Source organism: Labrus mixtus, chromosome 7, assembly GCF_963584025.1.
Source record: "Labrus mixtus chromosome 7, fLabMix1.1, whole genome shotgun sequence".
NCBI classification, from domain to species: Eukaryota; Metazoa; Chordata; class Actinopteri; order Labriformes; family Labridae; genus Labrus; species Labrus mixtus.
The window spans coordinates 19,897,756-19,916,057 of record NC_083618.1 but is presented as its reverse complement, the minus strand read 5'-3'; the positions used below and the strand labels follow the sequence as shown (position 1 = coordinate 19,916,057).

The following is an 18,302-nucleotide window of genomic DNA, read 5'->3' as shown; positions in this document are numbered from 1 at the left end:
TTATAAATAAATTGTGGTTGGTGTTTTTTTTCCCCTGCTAACTGAATGATTTATGCCCCTGCAGTAAATCAGACTGCTTCTGCTATACCAAAGACCTGGAGGAAACCAAATGAAGGGATCTCTGCTGGAGAAGCTTCTCAAAAGGAGGAGGAGGAGGAGGTAAGACCCGAGGCCATCTAAGAAACCACACTGAACCAGATGTAGTGAGAACTCAAGCTCCTTTTTACATATGGTGACTTTAAATGACCTTAAAGTAGCTTCAGTTCTTACACACATGCATTTAGCCTTTATCATCTTTTCACAGATATCCATTGAGATCTAGTGACTTAATAATAATTGTGTGTGAGTTTTTCACCTGTTGATTAAATGGTTGGTATCTAAGGAGGAAAAACAAGACTTTTTAAAATGCCTAGAAATAATTAAAGGGTGGATAGAGAGAGATAGAGAGAGAGAAGAAAGGAAAAGCGCAATGTGGGCAATAGTTCAAGTGAAAAATGTTTCCACATGTGCGGTTGGGGAAGCGGACATAAATGACTTTGGGGTGTTGTTATCGTCCGAGTACCACAGTAAAGAATCATCCATCATCTTCATTGCTCACCCAGCCCACTGTACGTAAAATCAGCTCCGTCCTGCTCGCCTTTCTTTCTGTTTTACTGCTTCACGTTGGGCTTTTTGCCTTTCAAGGGTTTTCACATCACAGAGTTGATGCAGTGACGCTCTTTTGTAAAGCGTCTGGAGATAACACTTGTTATGAATTGGTGCTTTACAAATAATGATTGATTGACTTATTGAGAGAGAGAGTAGCAGCTATTCAGTCTAAAATGAAACTCTGAGTGACGCAGAAATGTTATTTTACTTTGAAGCATGCGTCTCAAAACAATAATTAGAGATAATTAACTCCACTACAGATGACAAACGATAAATATGTCTTTACTTCTTCATTTCTTGCTGTATTAGTATCTTTTTTTTTAGTAGGAGGAAAGTAGATTTTTTATCGTTTTTGTTCATAAATGTGTCAAACAATAGAAGAAACAACAACAAATCTGATTCTTTCACTTTGAAACCAAACAAGGGAACATTTTTTTCTTCATTATCTGGCCCATCAAGCCCCTAAGTCCTAATTTGAGGTTTTATTTTTGGTTGACGAAACATACATTTAAGAAAAAAAAAGGGGGGGATATTTAAGTGAAACAGAATGAAAATATATATACATCATGATTGTTAAAACTGATAACTGTAGTGGTTTGTAAACATATGGTGTGTTCTCTTAACGTCTTGGTTCACAGTTTACCTTTTCTGCCAACACTAGCCACAAATACATTTAGATCTTTAACAGTATGTCCACTGTGTGTCATTAATCCTACTACCTGCTACAACGAACCTTTAGTGCTCCTATTCCTCCGTCTCTTGTTTGTACCTGACCCCTTCGGCCCTGCCTGTATTTCACCTCCTCTTATTCCCCTCGAGCACCACTTCCATCGCTCTGTTTTTATTCATCCACTGCTCATTTTCCACTCCTGCATTTTTACCCTTTCTTTCTTTGTGTCCATCCACTTCAACCTGTCTGCAGATTACCTTCTCACAGCCTCAACTGATTATAGACCGTTTATTATGTAGACAAATTGTGATGCTGCTGGATTTAAATATGATAAACAGCATGTTAGGCTGCACAACATCAACCAGTGAGTTATATTTATCTTGCTTGGAAACAATAGAAGAACTCTTTATGGTTGCAGACAATTATTTTCATATTATTTAACATCCGATCTCGCTTCCTTACAGGAAGAGCCCAGGCCAGTAGACCTCCCTGCAGGAGAGCAGACCCTGCAGACCACTCCTCTGAGCAGCAGCCCGGTGCCTCTGCCATCATCAGTGTTCACCTCCAGCCCCGTCCCAGCTCCGGCCAGCAGCCCCGAGGCCGATGGAAAGCCTGCCGCCCCGGAGGAGAACGGCGAGGCCGAGATAGAGCCCATGAGGAACGGAGCCGGCCACACGTCAGAGACGGAGAGCAGCGACAGCGGAGCCACACCCGGAGACAAGGAGAACTCCACAGGGGCCGCACAGGACATCGAAGGTTAGGAGAACAGATGTTTAAAGATACAGAAGGCAAACTTTTATGTAAAAATATGTTAAAATCTGATTTTTAAGTTGACATTCAACGTTCTCTGAACTCAGTTTGGAGTTCTCTTAGCGTGACCTTTGATTCAATTATTTCCAGTTCAGTCTTTGTTTCATATGTATAAGAATATTTGCTCTTTCTAAATGTATATTTTTCTTCCTTCCTTCTGGGGACAACCCCCTCATGTGCTGGTCCAGACCTGACCGACCCCGCTGGGAAGCGGCAGTATAACAGGGACTTCTTGTTGGGCTTCCAGTTCATGCCCGCCTGCATACAGAAGCCTGAGGGGCTCCCACCCATCAGTGACGTGGTGCTGGACAAGGTCAGTGAATCTGTTTTGCAGATAATCAGACCACGTTAACACCTTATTGCTTTTTATAGCTGTTACAAAGAAACTTGTTCTCAAAATTAGTTCTAGAGCTCCTCTACCAGCCTCCCCTACGAGCCAGAAAGGACAAACAATGAAGAGTGTGTGTGGTTTTTGCAATTTCATGACAAAATCTGATAAAATATTTAACTAATTGATAATCTCACAGCTGCTCAATCTGATGTGTGCACCACAAAAAATATATTTTCCATTTCTATAATTAAGAGTAAAGAGACTTTAACCTGCTGCTAATAAGAAGGAGCTGCAAGCCGAGCTGCTGCTAACACAAGCCGCGCTTGTTGTTATGACCTCAGATTGTCATGTTAAGGCTTCTTAGTATTTATCACTGACAAGTTTTTCACCAGGAGCAGAACTGTCTGCAGTGGTCTCCTTTACTCCCAAACTAATCCCTGTTTAGGGACTGGACTGGACCCAGGTATCATAATCTGGCCTAATCCTGGAAACCATTAGCATTCATTGATCAACAATTTAGCTTTAATAAATGTCTTCAACCAGACATCTGCATGCAAGTGCAGCTACTAACCTGCACTTAGATGTTGTTTCTTAACACCAACTACATTATCCCTTCTTAAGTTGTTGTTGGACTGTAAACAGTAACAACACACAGAAACAGAAGTCTTGGCTGGAAGTCCTTTGACGCTAATTGTTGGCTTCACCGTTGGCCCTGAAAGTTGTCCATCACTCCCAGAAGTTATAACATGGTCAGACCATCGCTGACGGGTTCCCAGACTTCTCTCACATGAAAGAACATCAGAACCAGAAAAAACACAGAAACCCAGGAAGGAGCTTTTTGTTTAAGTCGAGTATGAATCAAAAAGCAAAATGTTCAGTTTCTCAAATGTAGAGATTTCCAGTTATTGTTGCTTTAATCACTTAATTAAATATTACTGATATAAGACTGTTGTGTCTCATTTCCAATTCTTAATACAGTCAAACCAGACTCACTTTTAACTGTGTTTGCGTGAATAGGACGAGATTCCGAGCACTTCAGGGAAATGTTTGTCTAGAAAAAAAGGTTTGTAAATGTCCTGCCTACTCTTTGGAGCTCAATTAAAACCCAGGCACCAGTGAGCAGGTTAATCTTCACAGGAAAACTAAGTAGAGAAAGTTCTGGTATCCGTTTTAAATGAGTACAGTGAAGTAGAGCCAATGCCACAGTGCAGAAATCAGCATTAGCTGGACAATATGAAGAATTTGATTATGTCCCCTCAGGCTGCAGGAAAGTATGACGGAAATGAGTCATCATTTTCTGAAGTTGAAATGATGGATTGTATGAATAAATAATGAAAACAGTCATTAGTTAAAGGCATAGGTTTAAGTAAAGCTCTTCATGAAACAGTTTTCCATCAAAGCAACAGGCTGAGGTTCAACATCCCTTTATTCTGTTTGAGTTTGCTTCATTCCTCTGATCCACACATACGTTCGGGTGGAGCATATGGCCCGCTGAAACGCTGTTTTGATTAAAATCACATTGCTATTATGTCACACTTGGCACTGTTAGAGTACATACCCCTCCCCCCACCTCTCCAAAAAAGAACAAGCCGACTGGTGAACAGTTGATGTACAATCCCGTGTGCACGTTTTCTCTAAGGGGGAAAGTGAAATCTCACTGGGAGAGAGCGGAGAGGAAGTCAAGGACAGCTGAAAGACAAAGAGCTGGATTTGTTCTCCTCTCCTATCCTCTCCTCTCCTCCCCCACAACTATCCCGCGTTCCTCTCACTCGTCCTCCACTCTCATCCACATCTGGTTCTGACTTCTCCAACTGAATGGCCAACTCAAGCCACTGAGCAGAATTTATTACCCCAGCAGTAAAAAAAAAAAAAAAACAGAAAGCAAAAGCTGCCAATGTAGTACAACTGTCATTTACAGTGGGTCACCTTTAAGGGACCACTGGGTTAGAAACGTAAACCCACTGACACACAACAACTCCTTTTACCCTACTGGCACTATTGTTAGGGGATCACTGCTCCCCCTGCTGTTCAGCTCCAGCTTGTGTGTGTGTGTATATGCGAGTGTGTGATAATGTATTGTGTATGCTATGTGTTGCACAGATGAACCAAAACAAGCTGCCGTCTCGAGTGGTGGATTCCAGAGCGATCTCCAGAGGACCCGATTTCACACCTGCCTTTGCAGATTTTGGCCGGCAGATTACCGGAGGACGAGGGGCTGCAGTGAGTCATAAGTGCACACGCACCATTTCAACACTCTTGTCCCAAAGCGTCAAATACTGACAACTTAACACAGCCCCAGGGATCTAGAACTGGTACATGCAAGGTATACCCTTTAGCATCCACATGGAAGCTAGAGGCTTTCAGCAGCCTCTAGCTTCCAAGGTCAAGGAAATGCTGTGAACATAGACTTGCAAAACCTCAACTCAAAGAAACAAAGCTCCCTAAATCATCACTGTTTCCCCCTCTGTTCAGCTGGGTGAATGGAGAGATGACTTGAAATAGTAACTGAAGCGGGGAAACATAGATTACAGAAGACAAACTCGAGATGGTTGTAGATTCATAGTTTACAAAGATCTGAACAGACAGCAGGCCTCGAGGCAAATTAGTGCACTACTCAAGATTTTAGTTAAGTTGTTGAAGGGCAGGTGATTCTCTGGTTGCCTAGGAACCAGAAATGGAGCAAGCTGCTTTGAAAAAAAAAACTGTAGGTTTTAAGTATTAAAAAAAACAGTCTGACTCGAGTTTTTCAAGCTGTTAGTGTAGACTGAGTCGGGGATCCGATTCAGCTCTTATGGGGCTTCTTTTTATAAGTCATAAGGTGATACTTCAAATTTAAAGCAACCGTCACGTTTCTTTATATTCATTATACGTTGTTTTTAATCACAGATAGACATTTTACCTGTGTTACGCCCCAGCATAAGGCGGCCCTATGGGGCTAACAACAGACCACACATTGACCCAATAAAACACTTAAAACACCTTAACAAAGTAAAAATCAAGAGGTCTATTACTAAGATGACCAAACACAACAATCCCTGACTGAGAGGCACAGCAGCCCCCCACTCCAAAAGCCTCTCAGCTCTGATGCCAGGTGTACCTCATTAGGTGATCAGTAGCTTCGCCTGAGCAGAGCTGAGAGCAGCAGAGGGAAACATACAGCCATAACACTTGTAATAGCTAATATGTCATTGTAACAGGTTTAAGAAGGTAGTTTCAGCTTTGCTTATAGACACGCTGTACTGTGTATTTCTTTGCTCTCACAGCTGATTAACATCGGGGCACGGCGGCCTCCACCCAGGAAGATCATCATGAACGTGTCGGTGAATGACGAGATTCAGCTGAAAAAGTCCGAGAACGCCTGGAAACCTGGAATGAAGAGGGAGTGTCCTTCAGAGGATCCTGAGATACAGAAAACACAGGTAGGTCCAAAATTACAAAAACAGGAATGAAAAGAGACTCAACAGGAGAACCGTTTAGATTCATCAGACATCAGCACTCAGTACATTGTTATTATAAGAAATGTAAAAGTAATTTATGACTTTATTGATTCTGTAGAAATCAGACATTAAAATACTCATTCAAATACTTGTATCAATCTGTTTATTATAAAAGTTACCACAGAATAAAACAAATTTACAACATGTGCTACATATTAGTATATCGCTTATATTACTTTTTATTAAGTTGTATCAAAGGGCGGACTCATACTAGGCCCAGTTTGTCCCGTACCGTGCTTAAGCACGATTGCGCCGCCCCCCCATTCCCCCGCTGGCCTGCACTCGCACTGCTCCAGGACTAACCGGGCCTGAGCACGGTGACCTCTTGTACATAACGACGTAATACAACACATGCATGAGAACTTGACAGCTACTTTACTGACTTTGTGGCTTATTTTGAGTCATGTTAGTCAGATACTGTCAGAATTCCCCATAACAGGTTGTGTACCTGTGCTTGTGCTCATGTATGAACTGTACTTGCCAAAGCACACCTGAAGAGCACACACAACAAAGGATACATTGCTTTCAAAAATGTCCATAAATTGTAAAAGATTTCATTGATAGAATCAGAATATGTCTACATACTTATCAAAAGATCTTTGAATACATTTCCCAGTAATGTTTTAACAGGAATTTATTTAATATGTGCAAATCTAAATCTTTGACAACCTCAGAGCAGGCAGACCTCTGAGATCCCAGGTTGTGATCCGAGGATCTAAGTAATATTGTTTCAAAAGTATAAAGAACACAAGAGATATGTTAACATTTTCAAAGATAAAGAAATGTATCACAGACAAAGGATTGAACGCTGGTCTCAGGGATTAACTTCTGTTTCTGCCACACTCCCCTACAGGATCTTTTCAAGAAGGTTCGCAGCATCCTGAACAAGCTGACGCCTCAGAAGTTCAACCAGCTGATGAAGCAGGTGACGGATCTGACCATCGACACCGAAGAGAGGCTCAAAGGAGTCATCGACCTGGTGTTTGAGAAGGCCATTGACGAGCCTAGCTTCTCTGTGGCCTACGGAAACATGTGCCGCTGCCTCGCCACGGTAAGAAGAACAACACCATGTCGACTAAAAACAATTAACGTTTCTCTTTTGAGTTGTGTAGAATCCTTAAAATCTTCTTCTGCTAGAATCCTTAGTCGGTGTCCCACATTGAACATTGTATCACTGAACTCTTCTTGACATTATTTCTGAACTGTGTCTGCCTTGTTTGATGTTTCTAAACAGCTCAAAGTGGCCATGACGGACAAGCCAAACACCACAGTGAACTTTCGCAAGCTGCTGCTAAACCGCTGCCAGAAGGAGTTTGAGAAAGACAAGGTGGACGACGTGGTGTTTGAGAGGAAGCAGAAAGAGCTGGACTCTGCTGCATCGGTATGTGATCCAGGAACTGCTCGAGTGTGACATCAGATTTCATACTCTATCAAAGCATTTTTAGCTAAGGGGAGAAAATAAAAAGCCTGCTCGGCTCTAGAAAAGACATTCTGTGTATACGTTTCAGGGAAATGATTTAATAATGTCTCCCCTCAGGCGCCGGAGCGGGACCGGCTTCAAGAAGAGCTGGAAGAGGCCAAGGACAAGGCGCGACGGCGTTCCATCGGCAACATCAAATTCATCGGGGAGCTGTTTAAACTGAAGATGTTGACGGAGGCCATCATGCACGACTGTGTTGTGAAGCTGCTGAAGAACCATGATCAGGAGTCGCTGGAGTGTCTGTGCAGGCTGCTCACCACCATCGGCAAGGACCTCGACTTTGAGAAAGCCAAGGTGAGGGGGAGGAGGAAATGTTGATTATTATCCTGTCTTGTCACCACCATGGATTTTCAGTATTGACTTCAGGAACACAATATGGTTGAATGAACTCCAATACAGAGCATGAAAGTGATGTGCTGCACAGAGAGTTTTTATAGCTATTGCTAACTTCCCCTAGTTGGTCTTCTGAGTATATCGTGAGAAAAAAGATCAACAACATTCAGTAAGACCATAAACATCTGCATATTTGGAAAACTTCTAAATTCTTCTCAAATAAAAGACGTCACATTGCATGCCCCTGGTGTTTTCTGCAGCTGCCCTTAGTGATGCTTTTCCCTCTCCGAGCAGTTTAATGCAGTTAGTCTTCTTTCCTTCAAGTTTTTTGCTCATATGTATCCAGGACTGAGCCTCCACACACACACACACACACACACACACACACACACACACACACACACACACACACACACACACACACACACACACACACACACACACACACACACACACATTCTTCTAATGCTTGTGTATTGATTTGAAAGATAAAAGTTCTAATATGAGATAAAGGTCAAATATGTGTTAATCCAAACTATTTGAATAGACTAAACAACTTAATTAAAAAAAGAAGCCAGCTGTAATTACAGGACTAGTCTCTTGTTTGGCAAACAGCTGGCGTTTATGGGAAGCCCTGCGTTACATAAGAGGGACTGTTAACATAATAACCGATAGGAGCGCTGTTTGTCCACGAGCTCAATGGTACTTACTGTACTAATCCAATCAAGTAAAAATACTAAAAAATACTGCTTCTGGATATCCAACCCTTTCCATTAATGTGCTAATTACTCTCCCTTTAAATCAATTTTTTTTTTTGCCATAAAATGTGAACAAACTGGAAAATAGAGCCGAACGGATTTCTTCAAATTACTTATTTTATTCCGTCCCTCTAACAAAAATCAAAGGACTCTCTGTTAAACTTTGTTAATGAGACAAAAGAGCAGCAAAACCTTACATTTCTAGACCTGGAAGTAAATATGTACTATCTCTGCTTGTTAACAAATCAATACAATCTGTCCTTAGATGGAAAAGGTTGCTGGTGACTTTCTTTCTGTCAATCAAATAAGTTATCCTCGCAGCTTTGCTCAAAACATTGTGTTTTTGTTGAGCTTTTTCTAAGATGAAGAAATACAGTTTTAGACATAAAAGACAAAGTTCTGGTCTGATTCTCTCCTACACCATATGAGCTACATTCAGTTAAGAAACTGCTTGTTTTTTTAAGAGGGAACAGGAATATCGCCACAGTTTGGTTTAAAGTGTCCCCACAGTGAACAACCCACTGTGTTCTGTCTCACCGGCTCTCCTGTAGACACCAGTGACTCACAGCTGGACACAGCGAGCGTCCTCCTACGCTTGTGGAGAGACAGAACTGACCCTCAGGCCTCTCTCTCTCTCTCTCTCTCTCTATCTCTCTCTCTCTCTTTCTCTCTCTCTCTCTCTCTCTCTCTCTCTCTCTCTCTCTCTGCTGTTCTGTGATGTGTGGCTTGATCCTCACCATCCTTACCAGTCTCCCTGCAAAAAGCAAAGTCCTCTGACCAGCAGGGACACTGCTATGAACTCAACATGACAAACCTGCTCTGGCTGCTCTTCAATGTTTTACACTGTGTACCAACATAAAGATTTTATATAGAAAGTGTTCTTAAATCATCCTTTAGATGAGTTTCAACTGGTTAAATGTGGTAATATCTGCTTTAATGTGAACATGGCCACTTAAATGCCGGGCCATTACTGTGGATTGGTTCTGTTCTTATTGGGCTATTACAATTTTTATTCTCTTGTCTCCTGAAATGTTTCTATTTAATCCAGGGCGGTCGGGAAAGCTCCTGCTCCGAGTAATAAACCGAGCGATCAGTGAAATAATGTGAAAAACCTCTGAAACCCGAAGCCCGGCCGATTAATGAAGAGAGAAATGGAGAACGTAACCTTCATGTCTCAAATTAACCTCCTCTGTCTGTCACTTTCCTCAGCCTCGGATGGATCAGTATTTCAATCAGATGGAAAAAATCGTCAAGGAGAGGAAGACGTCTTCTCGGATACGCTTCATGTTACAGGACATTATTGACCTAAGATTGGTGAGTCTGTTTTTTTTTTTTTATCTACCCAGCTAAAGAGAGTTTGAAGAAAGTCAGGCCCCCTCTAGTCAGAGACACTTGAGCTTCCGATAAATGTTCCCAGAGTTTGATTTCATTGATCTTTGACCCTCTGATATTCTGCAGAGTGAAACTACCACTGCTCTTGTTATTCAGTTGTTTCCACTTTTAAGAAAGACTGATGGAGGAAGAATTACACTGCTGATCAATTAATCAATCTACAAAAAATGCAGGTGTAAACCTTACTCTTTGTTATATTATCTACAAAGACCCAACATTAATCCACCATGAGCACAGCACCAAGCTACATTTAGCAAAGTGACAGTGGCAAGGAAAAGCTTCCTTAAAGATGGTGACTGATGAGGCTAAATTTCAGCTTCAGCAGGATTTCTTGTCAAGATTACTGATGGAATATTTCTTATAAGACAATACTTATCTGGTCATAAAAACAAACAAGTATAGTTGGAGAAACATTAAGTTTTTCTTGGACTTCAAATGTGGACTCACAACAAACAAGAAGCGAGCAAATGACTAAACCTGATAGGTGTGTTATAACCGTCTCATCTCCAATAGAGAGACATCTGCATTGATTTGATTGTTCACGAACACAAGCTGTTTAAATCACTGTCACTATCTACTACTTGATGCTGGGAAGACACATTCCAACTGTCCTGTCAAAATTGAAATGAGGAAGGCTACTTAAGCAGTGCAGAGATGACCACTTAAAAGTGTATTTACGTTAAACAGCACAAAGCATAGAGCTACAGACAGTCATCTTCTTGAAAACTACCTGTAGATGAACCCATACAATTCTGCTTCAATAAAACCCTCGTTTTTTTTTCGTTCTTCCATCAGCACAACTGGGTGTCGAGGAGAGCTGACCAAGGCCCCAAAACCATCGAGCAGATCCACAAGGAGGCAAAGATCGAGGAGCAGGAGGAGCAGAGAAAAGTGCACCAGCAGCTGCTCTCCAAGGACAGCAAGAGACGGCCAGGTCAGGCCCCCAGTCTAAATCCTCTTTAAGGCTTAGAGTCACATCCACACAGCTACAGTGACTCAGGAAGCCTGCGGGCGTACAGGCAGACTTCCTGTCACTACAGCCGGCAGAGACGCTGCCATTGTGCCCAACAGCAGACGGGAAGCCCCCTACTCCCTCCCGTCTGTCAGCTGTCCTGTTATATTTCATCTGGAGATGTAGAAACAGTCAGAAATGTCACGCTCACGGTCATTTAACTTAAGGGAATGAATCTACTTTTACATGTGAATCTAACTGACCTTTAACAGGCATTTACCTGTATGTGTGTTTGTGTGTCTTTTTGTCCTCATAGATCCCCGAGATCAGAGAGACCAGAGAGATCAAAGAGAGCAGCGTGTGCAGAGGGAAGAGACCTGGAACACTGTGCCCATGACCAAGAACAGCAGGACCATCGACCCCACCAAGATCCCAAAGATCTCAAAGGTGAGACTCGACACAATCCTCTTTCTCCTCGCGCTAACACCACACTTAATACTCTGTATACTGTATCTTTTCTGAGTCAGCCATTGAGGGGACTCAGAAAACCCAATCAGACAAACGAGCGTCGGTCCTGCACTTGTTTGTGGTTTGGTTTTGCTTGTACACACTAAAGCGCCGTCCCATAGTTTTCCATCTACAACGAAGGAAACCTTTATTGCCCGTTGTAAAAAAGGCCTGTTCAGGTTAGTATTTTGTTCTGCGTCTCCTATTTCTGAGTGCACCTGAATGTATCGCTCATTGTCTGAGCACCCCCTGAATGCAGCATGCACAGTGAGAGAGACATGCCCAGAAGTGTTTTCGACAGTCTGTATTCTGGAATGTTCTATGTATAAGTCACATTCCTAATTGTCTTTCTTTTATTTATTTTATTATAGAACCACACACACATACATACATACATACATGTAGGTTCAATTACTTCAAGAAAAGGAAAGACCTCAAACTCATGCCTTGTTGTACTGTTCACCTGAATTTTATATAAATGGCTTGAACGTACTGGATTCTCCGTCTTTCTTCCTCACTCACACCTTTGATTCAAAATAGTGTCCTGACCTGACACCCTGAGGTTATTGCTGCCACCCTTTATTGGATTCTTAATACCTCTCATACACCCCTAAAGGAATTTGCCTTGCACCGAGATCCTAAAAACACAATACAAACAAACAGGACAGCACATCCTGCCATTAAAAAAAACAAATGACCATCATTAAAGCATCACATGATTAAACGAGGGATTCAGAAGCAAATATAGTGCAGAGTGCCGAGTTCATACAGTACGATCAGAGCTTATGAAGCAGCTGAATACTGCGAGGTACAAAGGATGTGACTCCTCCTTTAGTCCTCATCCTGTTCATTCTGTACGTGCGGCCAGAAGTTAAAAAAAGTTCATTCTCAGACCAAAGGGGGTGCAGAGGGTCTGCTCTAATCTTGTTGGTTAAATTCAGTAATTCAACACAGGTTAATAGCATTTACAAAAGTGTCTGTTGTTGTTTATGAAGCAAAAGTAATGAAGACAAAAATCAAGAACATAGCTATGTAAACATTAAGAGTCCGCTGCCAAATTATGATTCTTCCTGGTTCTACGATTTCTGTTTGTGTACTGCTTTGTAATAAGGCAAACGTTTCTCCCATCGTCCCCATACTGATTTCTGAACTCTCTCAAAGTTAAAACATTAGTATACCATTATTTAAAAATGAATATGAACTTGTTTTCATTGCATCATTCAGCATCTTTGTGTTTTCATTTGGAAGTTGTGACAAATGTTGTAAACAATAACATTGAAAATGTTCACTTTAGTCTAACACGAACCTCTAAACATTAGAACCAGAGAGAAACATGTTTTTCACAGTGACCTCTTCATTTGATCTGGAGCTGTATATCTGTGTGGACCAGACGGAGGAGTTTCCACACCTTTAGTTCACCTTTAGTTTGCTTACCTGCGTTTTATTTTCAATTATGTTGTATGCACCATCAGATTAGTAAAATCCATTACTATGTAAAAACTTGTTGGTGATGAATCTTGTCCAAAATGTGACGAGTCTGTGATGTCGTTGCAGAATGCATGGTATACTCTGAGTGTGTCCTCACGTCTTTGGGTTATTGAGTCAAATTGGTTGTAGGTTGTTCCTCATGTCATGACAAGGTTGGAGAGTTTTTCACACCAGTCTCAAACTCCTTTACTGGGCAGGGTGGGTGGGGTGGGGGGCCTCTCCTGTTCTTATTATGGAAAGTTCCTCAACACAGCAGATGAATGTTTACACAGCAGTAGCTAGAGGAATCTTGTGTCTCATAATGTGTACACAAACACACACACACACACACACACACACACACACACACACACACACACACACACACACACACACACAAGCGCGCATACACACTCTCTGTCCCTGCCATCATCTGTGCTACATTATTGTGGTTTCTGTGTTCAATAGTACTCAGGCCCCCTGCTGGGTGCATGAGGTACTGCTGTGTAAAACAGAAAAATGTAAAATTATTTTTAGAGCTCCCTCCAGTGGATTAAAGTCACTGTGCTTGAGAACTCACATTTGACAGATTTTTTTTTTAGTGGCCTCAAATCTGACCTCAGCCCTTTGCTGCATGTCATTCCCTACGCTCCCCTCCCAACGTTTCTCTCTTCATCTCTCCTCTCTAAGAAAGGCAAAAAGGAACAAATCTAACTTTAAAAAATCAAAGACATGGCTTTTTATCAAGTTTAGGGCATCAGGATGAAGTGACGTATGAAGTATTAACATCAACACTCATTAATGTGTATTGTTTTCTGGCAGAGTTGCACATTAAAATAATTTTTTTTCTACCTGATCGAAAAAAGTATTTTTCTCTCTGCAGCCTCAAATGGACGAGAAGATCCAGTTGGGCCCTCGGGCTCAGGTCACGTGGGTGAAGGGCAGCAGTGGAGGAGCCAAAGCCAGCGACTCCGGTAAGAAAAACATGTCAATCATCTTAACTGAAACAACAGAGGTACACTAGAGAGATGTTTGGATTTCACCTGCAATAGTTATGGTCAGTATTACAGAAAGAAAGAAATATCTTTCAGCAAAACCATAGCTGGTCTTTCAATGAGAACAGCAACTCCCATGATCCCACACTAGTCCTCAACATCATCAAACTACTTCTTGTGTGACTGTTTCTGTTTTGAGTCTGAGACCAGAAGCTACAAAAATAACATCCTGCAAGTCAAACCCTACGATCATTTCCCTTTTTCTGGTCACTTATCTCACGTCTTCTCTCTCAGAACAATCACGGACAGCTGGCCTCAATCGTTACTCTGCGCTGCAGCAGACGCCTTCACCTCAACCCTCCACCACTCCTCCCCAGAACCAGGACTTTGACTCCAGGAGAACTCTGGGAAGGTACAGGACGGTGTCAGGCTCACATTTAGAGCTCCTGTTAAACCATTCTGTCGACTCTATCTCCTCCTTTCCTTTCCTATTCCTTATTTCTTGTTTGCTTCTCTCTCAGCACTCGCAGCAGTACAGGGAGGGAACGCAGTGAGAAGCCGTTGATCTCCGCCCCTCCATCATCTCGACCCGGATCCTTCGTCAGGGGCAGCAGTTCGAAGGAGCTGCTGGAGACTCAGACCCCCGAGGAGCCGCGGAGAGACCGAGGGCGAGAGGGAGCCGAGCCCCGCAGACCGAGTGTCAGCGAGGATAAGACAGAACCCGAGCGCATCAGAGTCAGGGAGCCTGGTGAGACACGCAGTGCCACACAACAACAACAATGAACATCCGTTTATTTCTAGTCAAACTATCTCTAGGGATTCATAGGTTCTATCTTTTCTCGTGATAATTCATCTCTTTTTTTTTTTTTTTAACTGTTCACAAACATGACTGATGATTTCATTTGAACAGTGAAACCTGAGCCAGTGGTTCAGATCCCTGACAGACCGGCTCTGTCAGAGGAGGAGCTGGAGAGGAAGTCCAAATCCATCATAGACGAGTTCCTGCACATTAATGACTACAAGGTACTGAGATTGAATGACACACTGTACTTTTTATGTCTAACTAACATTTCATAAAGGATTGATTAGTTCAGAAAATTGTAGTAATCTTCCTACTTAATCCCAACAATAAATCTCAATGTTCAAATGCGTGTTGTGTTGAAGCCCCTCCCCTCCTCCACTCGGTCTTGATCCTGTCTCTTTGTGTCCTGCAGGAGGCCATTCAGTGTGTGGACGAGCTTCAGTTGGGCTCTCAGCTGCACATCTTCGTGCACGTCGGGGTGGAGTCGACTCTGGAGCGCAGTCAGATAACACGGGACCACATGGGCCAGCTGTTCTTCCAGCTGCTGCAGAAGGGACTCCTGCCCCAATCTGAGTTCTGCAAAGGGTCAGTTCTCCTTTACTCTTAATCCAAAATTCTTTCAGATATATTTCACATTCTCATGCAAATTTTCAGAACATTTCAGGCTGACTGCCCCTGAAGTCATACATGCACCTCGGCCAGACGCTCACAGGGAATTTTCCTGGATATTTATATGTATATGTGTGTGTGTCACTTTTACAACCACAGGTACAAAGGTATAACTGCTTCAAGTGGTGTCCTAACAGTTCTGTGTTTTCTTTGTTTTCTCAGGTTTGCAGAAACGCTGGAGCAGGCGGATGACATGTCCATCGACATTCCCCACATCTGGCTTTACCTGGCCGAGCTGCTCAGCCCCGTGCTGAGGGAGGGGGGCTTCTCTATGAGAGAGCTCTTTAGGTACTAAGATCTATGACGTAAACCTGTCAAAGTGTTTGAATGACCACCATTTGTGAAACTGAGTTCTGCTGATTTTGATAACTTCAGCTTAGTGGCAGAATTAGTTTAAGATTTTTCTGTTCTGTTTACAACCACAGTCAACCATTTTTATTAATAAATACTGAGTTAATAAGAGTCGTTTTCAGGACAGGATTGTCTAGTTAATGATTCTCATTTGATTTCCCATTTCCAAGAGTGACTCAGCCTTTTAGGGCGATAATAACAATCTGCACAGGAAAAATAAAACAATCATCTCAAAGTGAAACTGATTGGACCAGATCTCCAGTAGAATGCATTATGAGAGTTATTTATCTTCTCTTTTTTTCTATTTAAAGTGAGAATGATTCTCAGACTCGTGTTCTAATTCTGTTGTGTGTTTGTTCACAGTGAATTAAGCAAACCTTTGCTTCCTGTGGGAAGAGCTGGGATCTTAATTTCTGAAATACTGCACACACTATGCAAACAAATGGTAAGTGACAAACTTCTTTGTGTTTTTTAAGTTGCAAGCTCTCATTTTAAACAACTGTGTAATTATCTTCAGCGGACAGTCTTCATTCTTTGTTTGCTCTAGTGTCCATTAAGGTAAAAGATCGACCTACTCATGGATTTTATTTGGGTGTAGACGGAGCACTGAGGGAATGCTACTTTCTGAATCATGCTAGTTTTCAAAAATGACCAACCCAGCCTTTAAGTTGATTTGTTATTTCGCCCTTTTGATTTGTAGCTTGTTTCAAAAGCCTTGTTAAAACCGGACAGTAGGAATAAGATATTTCAGGCATTAAAATGTTGAAATGAGTTTGTCTGGTCCTCACAGAGCCATAGGACTGTAGGTTCTTTGTGGAGGGAATCTGGCCTCAACTGGAGCGACTTACTTCCAGAGGAAGAGGACGTCCAGGCTTTCATCTCACAACAGGTGAGCACTCAACTAACAACAGGAACAATCAATACACACTTCTCCCATTGTTCTTCCTTCTCCTTTATTTTTCCATCTCAGCAATTTTTCCTTCTTATCAGTCTCATCCTCATAATAGAAACCGTCTTTCTTTTTGATGTCAACAGAAGCTCCAGTTCGTCCTGTTGGACAGCTCCAGCTCCGAGGCGTCTCAGTGTAAAAAGATCTTGTCTCCTGAGGAGCTGAGCCAGCAGCTGGAGAGGCTCCTCCTGGAGGACATGGCCAGTGACGAGCAGATCTTTGACTGGGTGGAGGTACGAGAAGTGAGAACATGTATACAAAAGGACCCAAACTCTGCTAGTGACAAAAATCCATGTGGTGCAGTCCATTGTTTAAGAGGCTATTTTAATAACTGGTCAGCTAACCTATAACAGTAAACAACTATGTACAAGTTGGCTGAATTCTTATTTTTACTTGACATTACCTGCTTAAATCCCAGGCAACAAAGCACCATCCTCTAGTGTTATATTTGATGAATTAGATGGTGGACTTTTAGATTGATGCTCTGTGACGTCAGGTGATTTTGAATTCTCAGAACACGTACTACGGCCCGCTCTCCTTCTTGCTGTGGAGCAGAGGATCAATGTTAGGTGGGGGTTGTTTCTGCTGTATAAATCCAATGAAGAAATCGTGAAACAGACTGTAGATTATAACACCATTTAATCGGCCGAGGTCAGACAACTTCACCAAACACGCATGCTTACAAATCACTGACAAAGTAACAGTGTTCACAGTGCTGCTTATATTCTGTTAAAAGGTGCAACCCACAAATTCCTTTCTGCTTGGGTACATCACTATTAAACAATAAAGATGACATGACACTGATTTGTATACGTAACAGATGTAGACTTTTTGTCTAGCAAACAGTTGTTGACAACATATGGTTGGCTCTTACACAAATAAAGATCTGTTACAATTTAGGTGTTTACAGCTTCAGACACCCAAAAGTAGCAGTGCTAACAGGGGGTAGACAGACTTGAATAATACATTTCACAAAGTTACCAAGATGAATGAATTTCATGAAAATTCATACTAACAATCAACTTTCAGCTCTTTATTTGTTCTTTTTCAATGTCTAAAACTCACCATGTTGCCTGTCTTGGCATCAATGTGTCATTTTGTGTATCCATGCGTTGCATTGCTTGTGTTTGGCATTGATCCTGATCATATGGAGCCACACTTCAAATCTCCTCTCAAACATTTTAATACCTTTTTAAAATGCATTTAATCCAGCTTCTCAAGATAACAGCGTTATAATTCATTGGTTTAATGTGCTGCAGCTAATTGATACAGTGCTGCTTATTTATAGGATTTATATTTATACAGGTACATTATTTGTGCAGGCAGACACTGGCACATGCAGACACTGGCGAAACCAGTGGCTGTCAACTTTTAGAAGGTTAGAGCATCCAACATACATTTAGAAACTGTTCTCCAAGAAACGGGCATCTGTCCTGTGGCTTCAAAATTCAGTAAAAGTCTTGCCACAGCATTGCACTCACACCGCTCCTTTAATACTAATCAGCCCCGTTGAACATGGAATATATGGTTGCATGTTTCACTATTGAAGGACTTTAGTGTATTTTGTAAATGCTAAGACTATTTCTTTTTTTTCCCAGGCAACCCTTGATGACTCTCAGATGAGCTCGTCTCCCTTCCTGCGTGCTTTGATGACAGCTGTGTGTAAGGCAGCAGTGAAAGGTAAACACTCC

At 42.0% G+C, this 18,302-nt stretch overlaps 1 protein-coding gene across 11 annotated transcripts in view; it reads left to right on the top strand.

The window, feature by feature from the left end:
* The window catches only part of eif4g3a (eukaryotic translation initiation factor 4 gamma, 3a), a 54,236-nt gene that overhangs the window by 33,632 nt on the left and 2,302 nt on the right, over positions 1 to 18,302 (top strand). For all 11 annotated transcript variants that reach the window (XM_061041172.1, XM_061041170.1, XM_061041168.1 and 8 more), the window contains 21 exons: positions 65 to 158; positions 1,785 to 2,074; positions 2,317 to 2,441; positions 4,560 to 4,679; positions 5,723 to 5,878; positions 6,810 to 7,007; positions 7,191 to 7,337; positions 7,494 to 7,730; positions 9,737 to 9,841; positions 10,715 to 10,853; positions 11,188 to 11,318; positions 13,729 to 13,819; positions 14,135 to 14,252; positions 14,362 to 14,588; positions 14,751 to 14,863; positions 15,055 to 15,227; positions 15,474 to 15,599; positions 16,026 to 16,107; positions 16,453 to 16,551; positions 16,698 to 16,844; positions 18,210 to 18,291. In XM_061041172.1, coding sequence (XP_060897155.1) covers positions 65 to 158; positions 1,785 to 2,074; positions 2,317 to 2,441; positions 4,560 to 4,679; positions 5,723 to 5,878; positions 6,810 to 7,007; positions 7,191 to 7,337; positions 7,494 to 7,730; positions 9,737 to 9,841; positions 10,715 to 10,853; positions 11,188 to 11,318; positions 13,729 to 13,819; positions 14,135 to 14,252; positions 14,362 to 14,588; positions 14,751 to 14,863; positions 15,055 to 15,227; positions 15,474 to 15,599; positions 16,026 to 16,107; positions 16,453 to 16,551; positions 16,698 to 16,844; positions 18,210 to 18,291 — 3,000 coding nt within the window. The remainder of the gene's footprint in view (positions 1 to 64; positions 159 to 1,784; positions 2,075 to 2,316; positions 2,442 to 4,559; positions 4,680 to 5,722; positions 5,879 to 6,809; positions 7,008 to 7,190; positions 7,338 to 7,493; positions 7,731 to 9,736; positions 9,842 to 10,714; positions 10,854 to 11,187; positions 11,319 to 13,728; positions 13,820 to 14,134; positions 14,253 to 14,361; positions 14,589 to 14,750; positions 14,864 to 15,054; positions 15,228 to 15,473; positions 15,600 to 16,025; positions 16,108 to 16,452; positions 16,552 to 16,697; positions 16,845 to 18,209; positions 18,292 to 18,302) is intronic.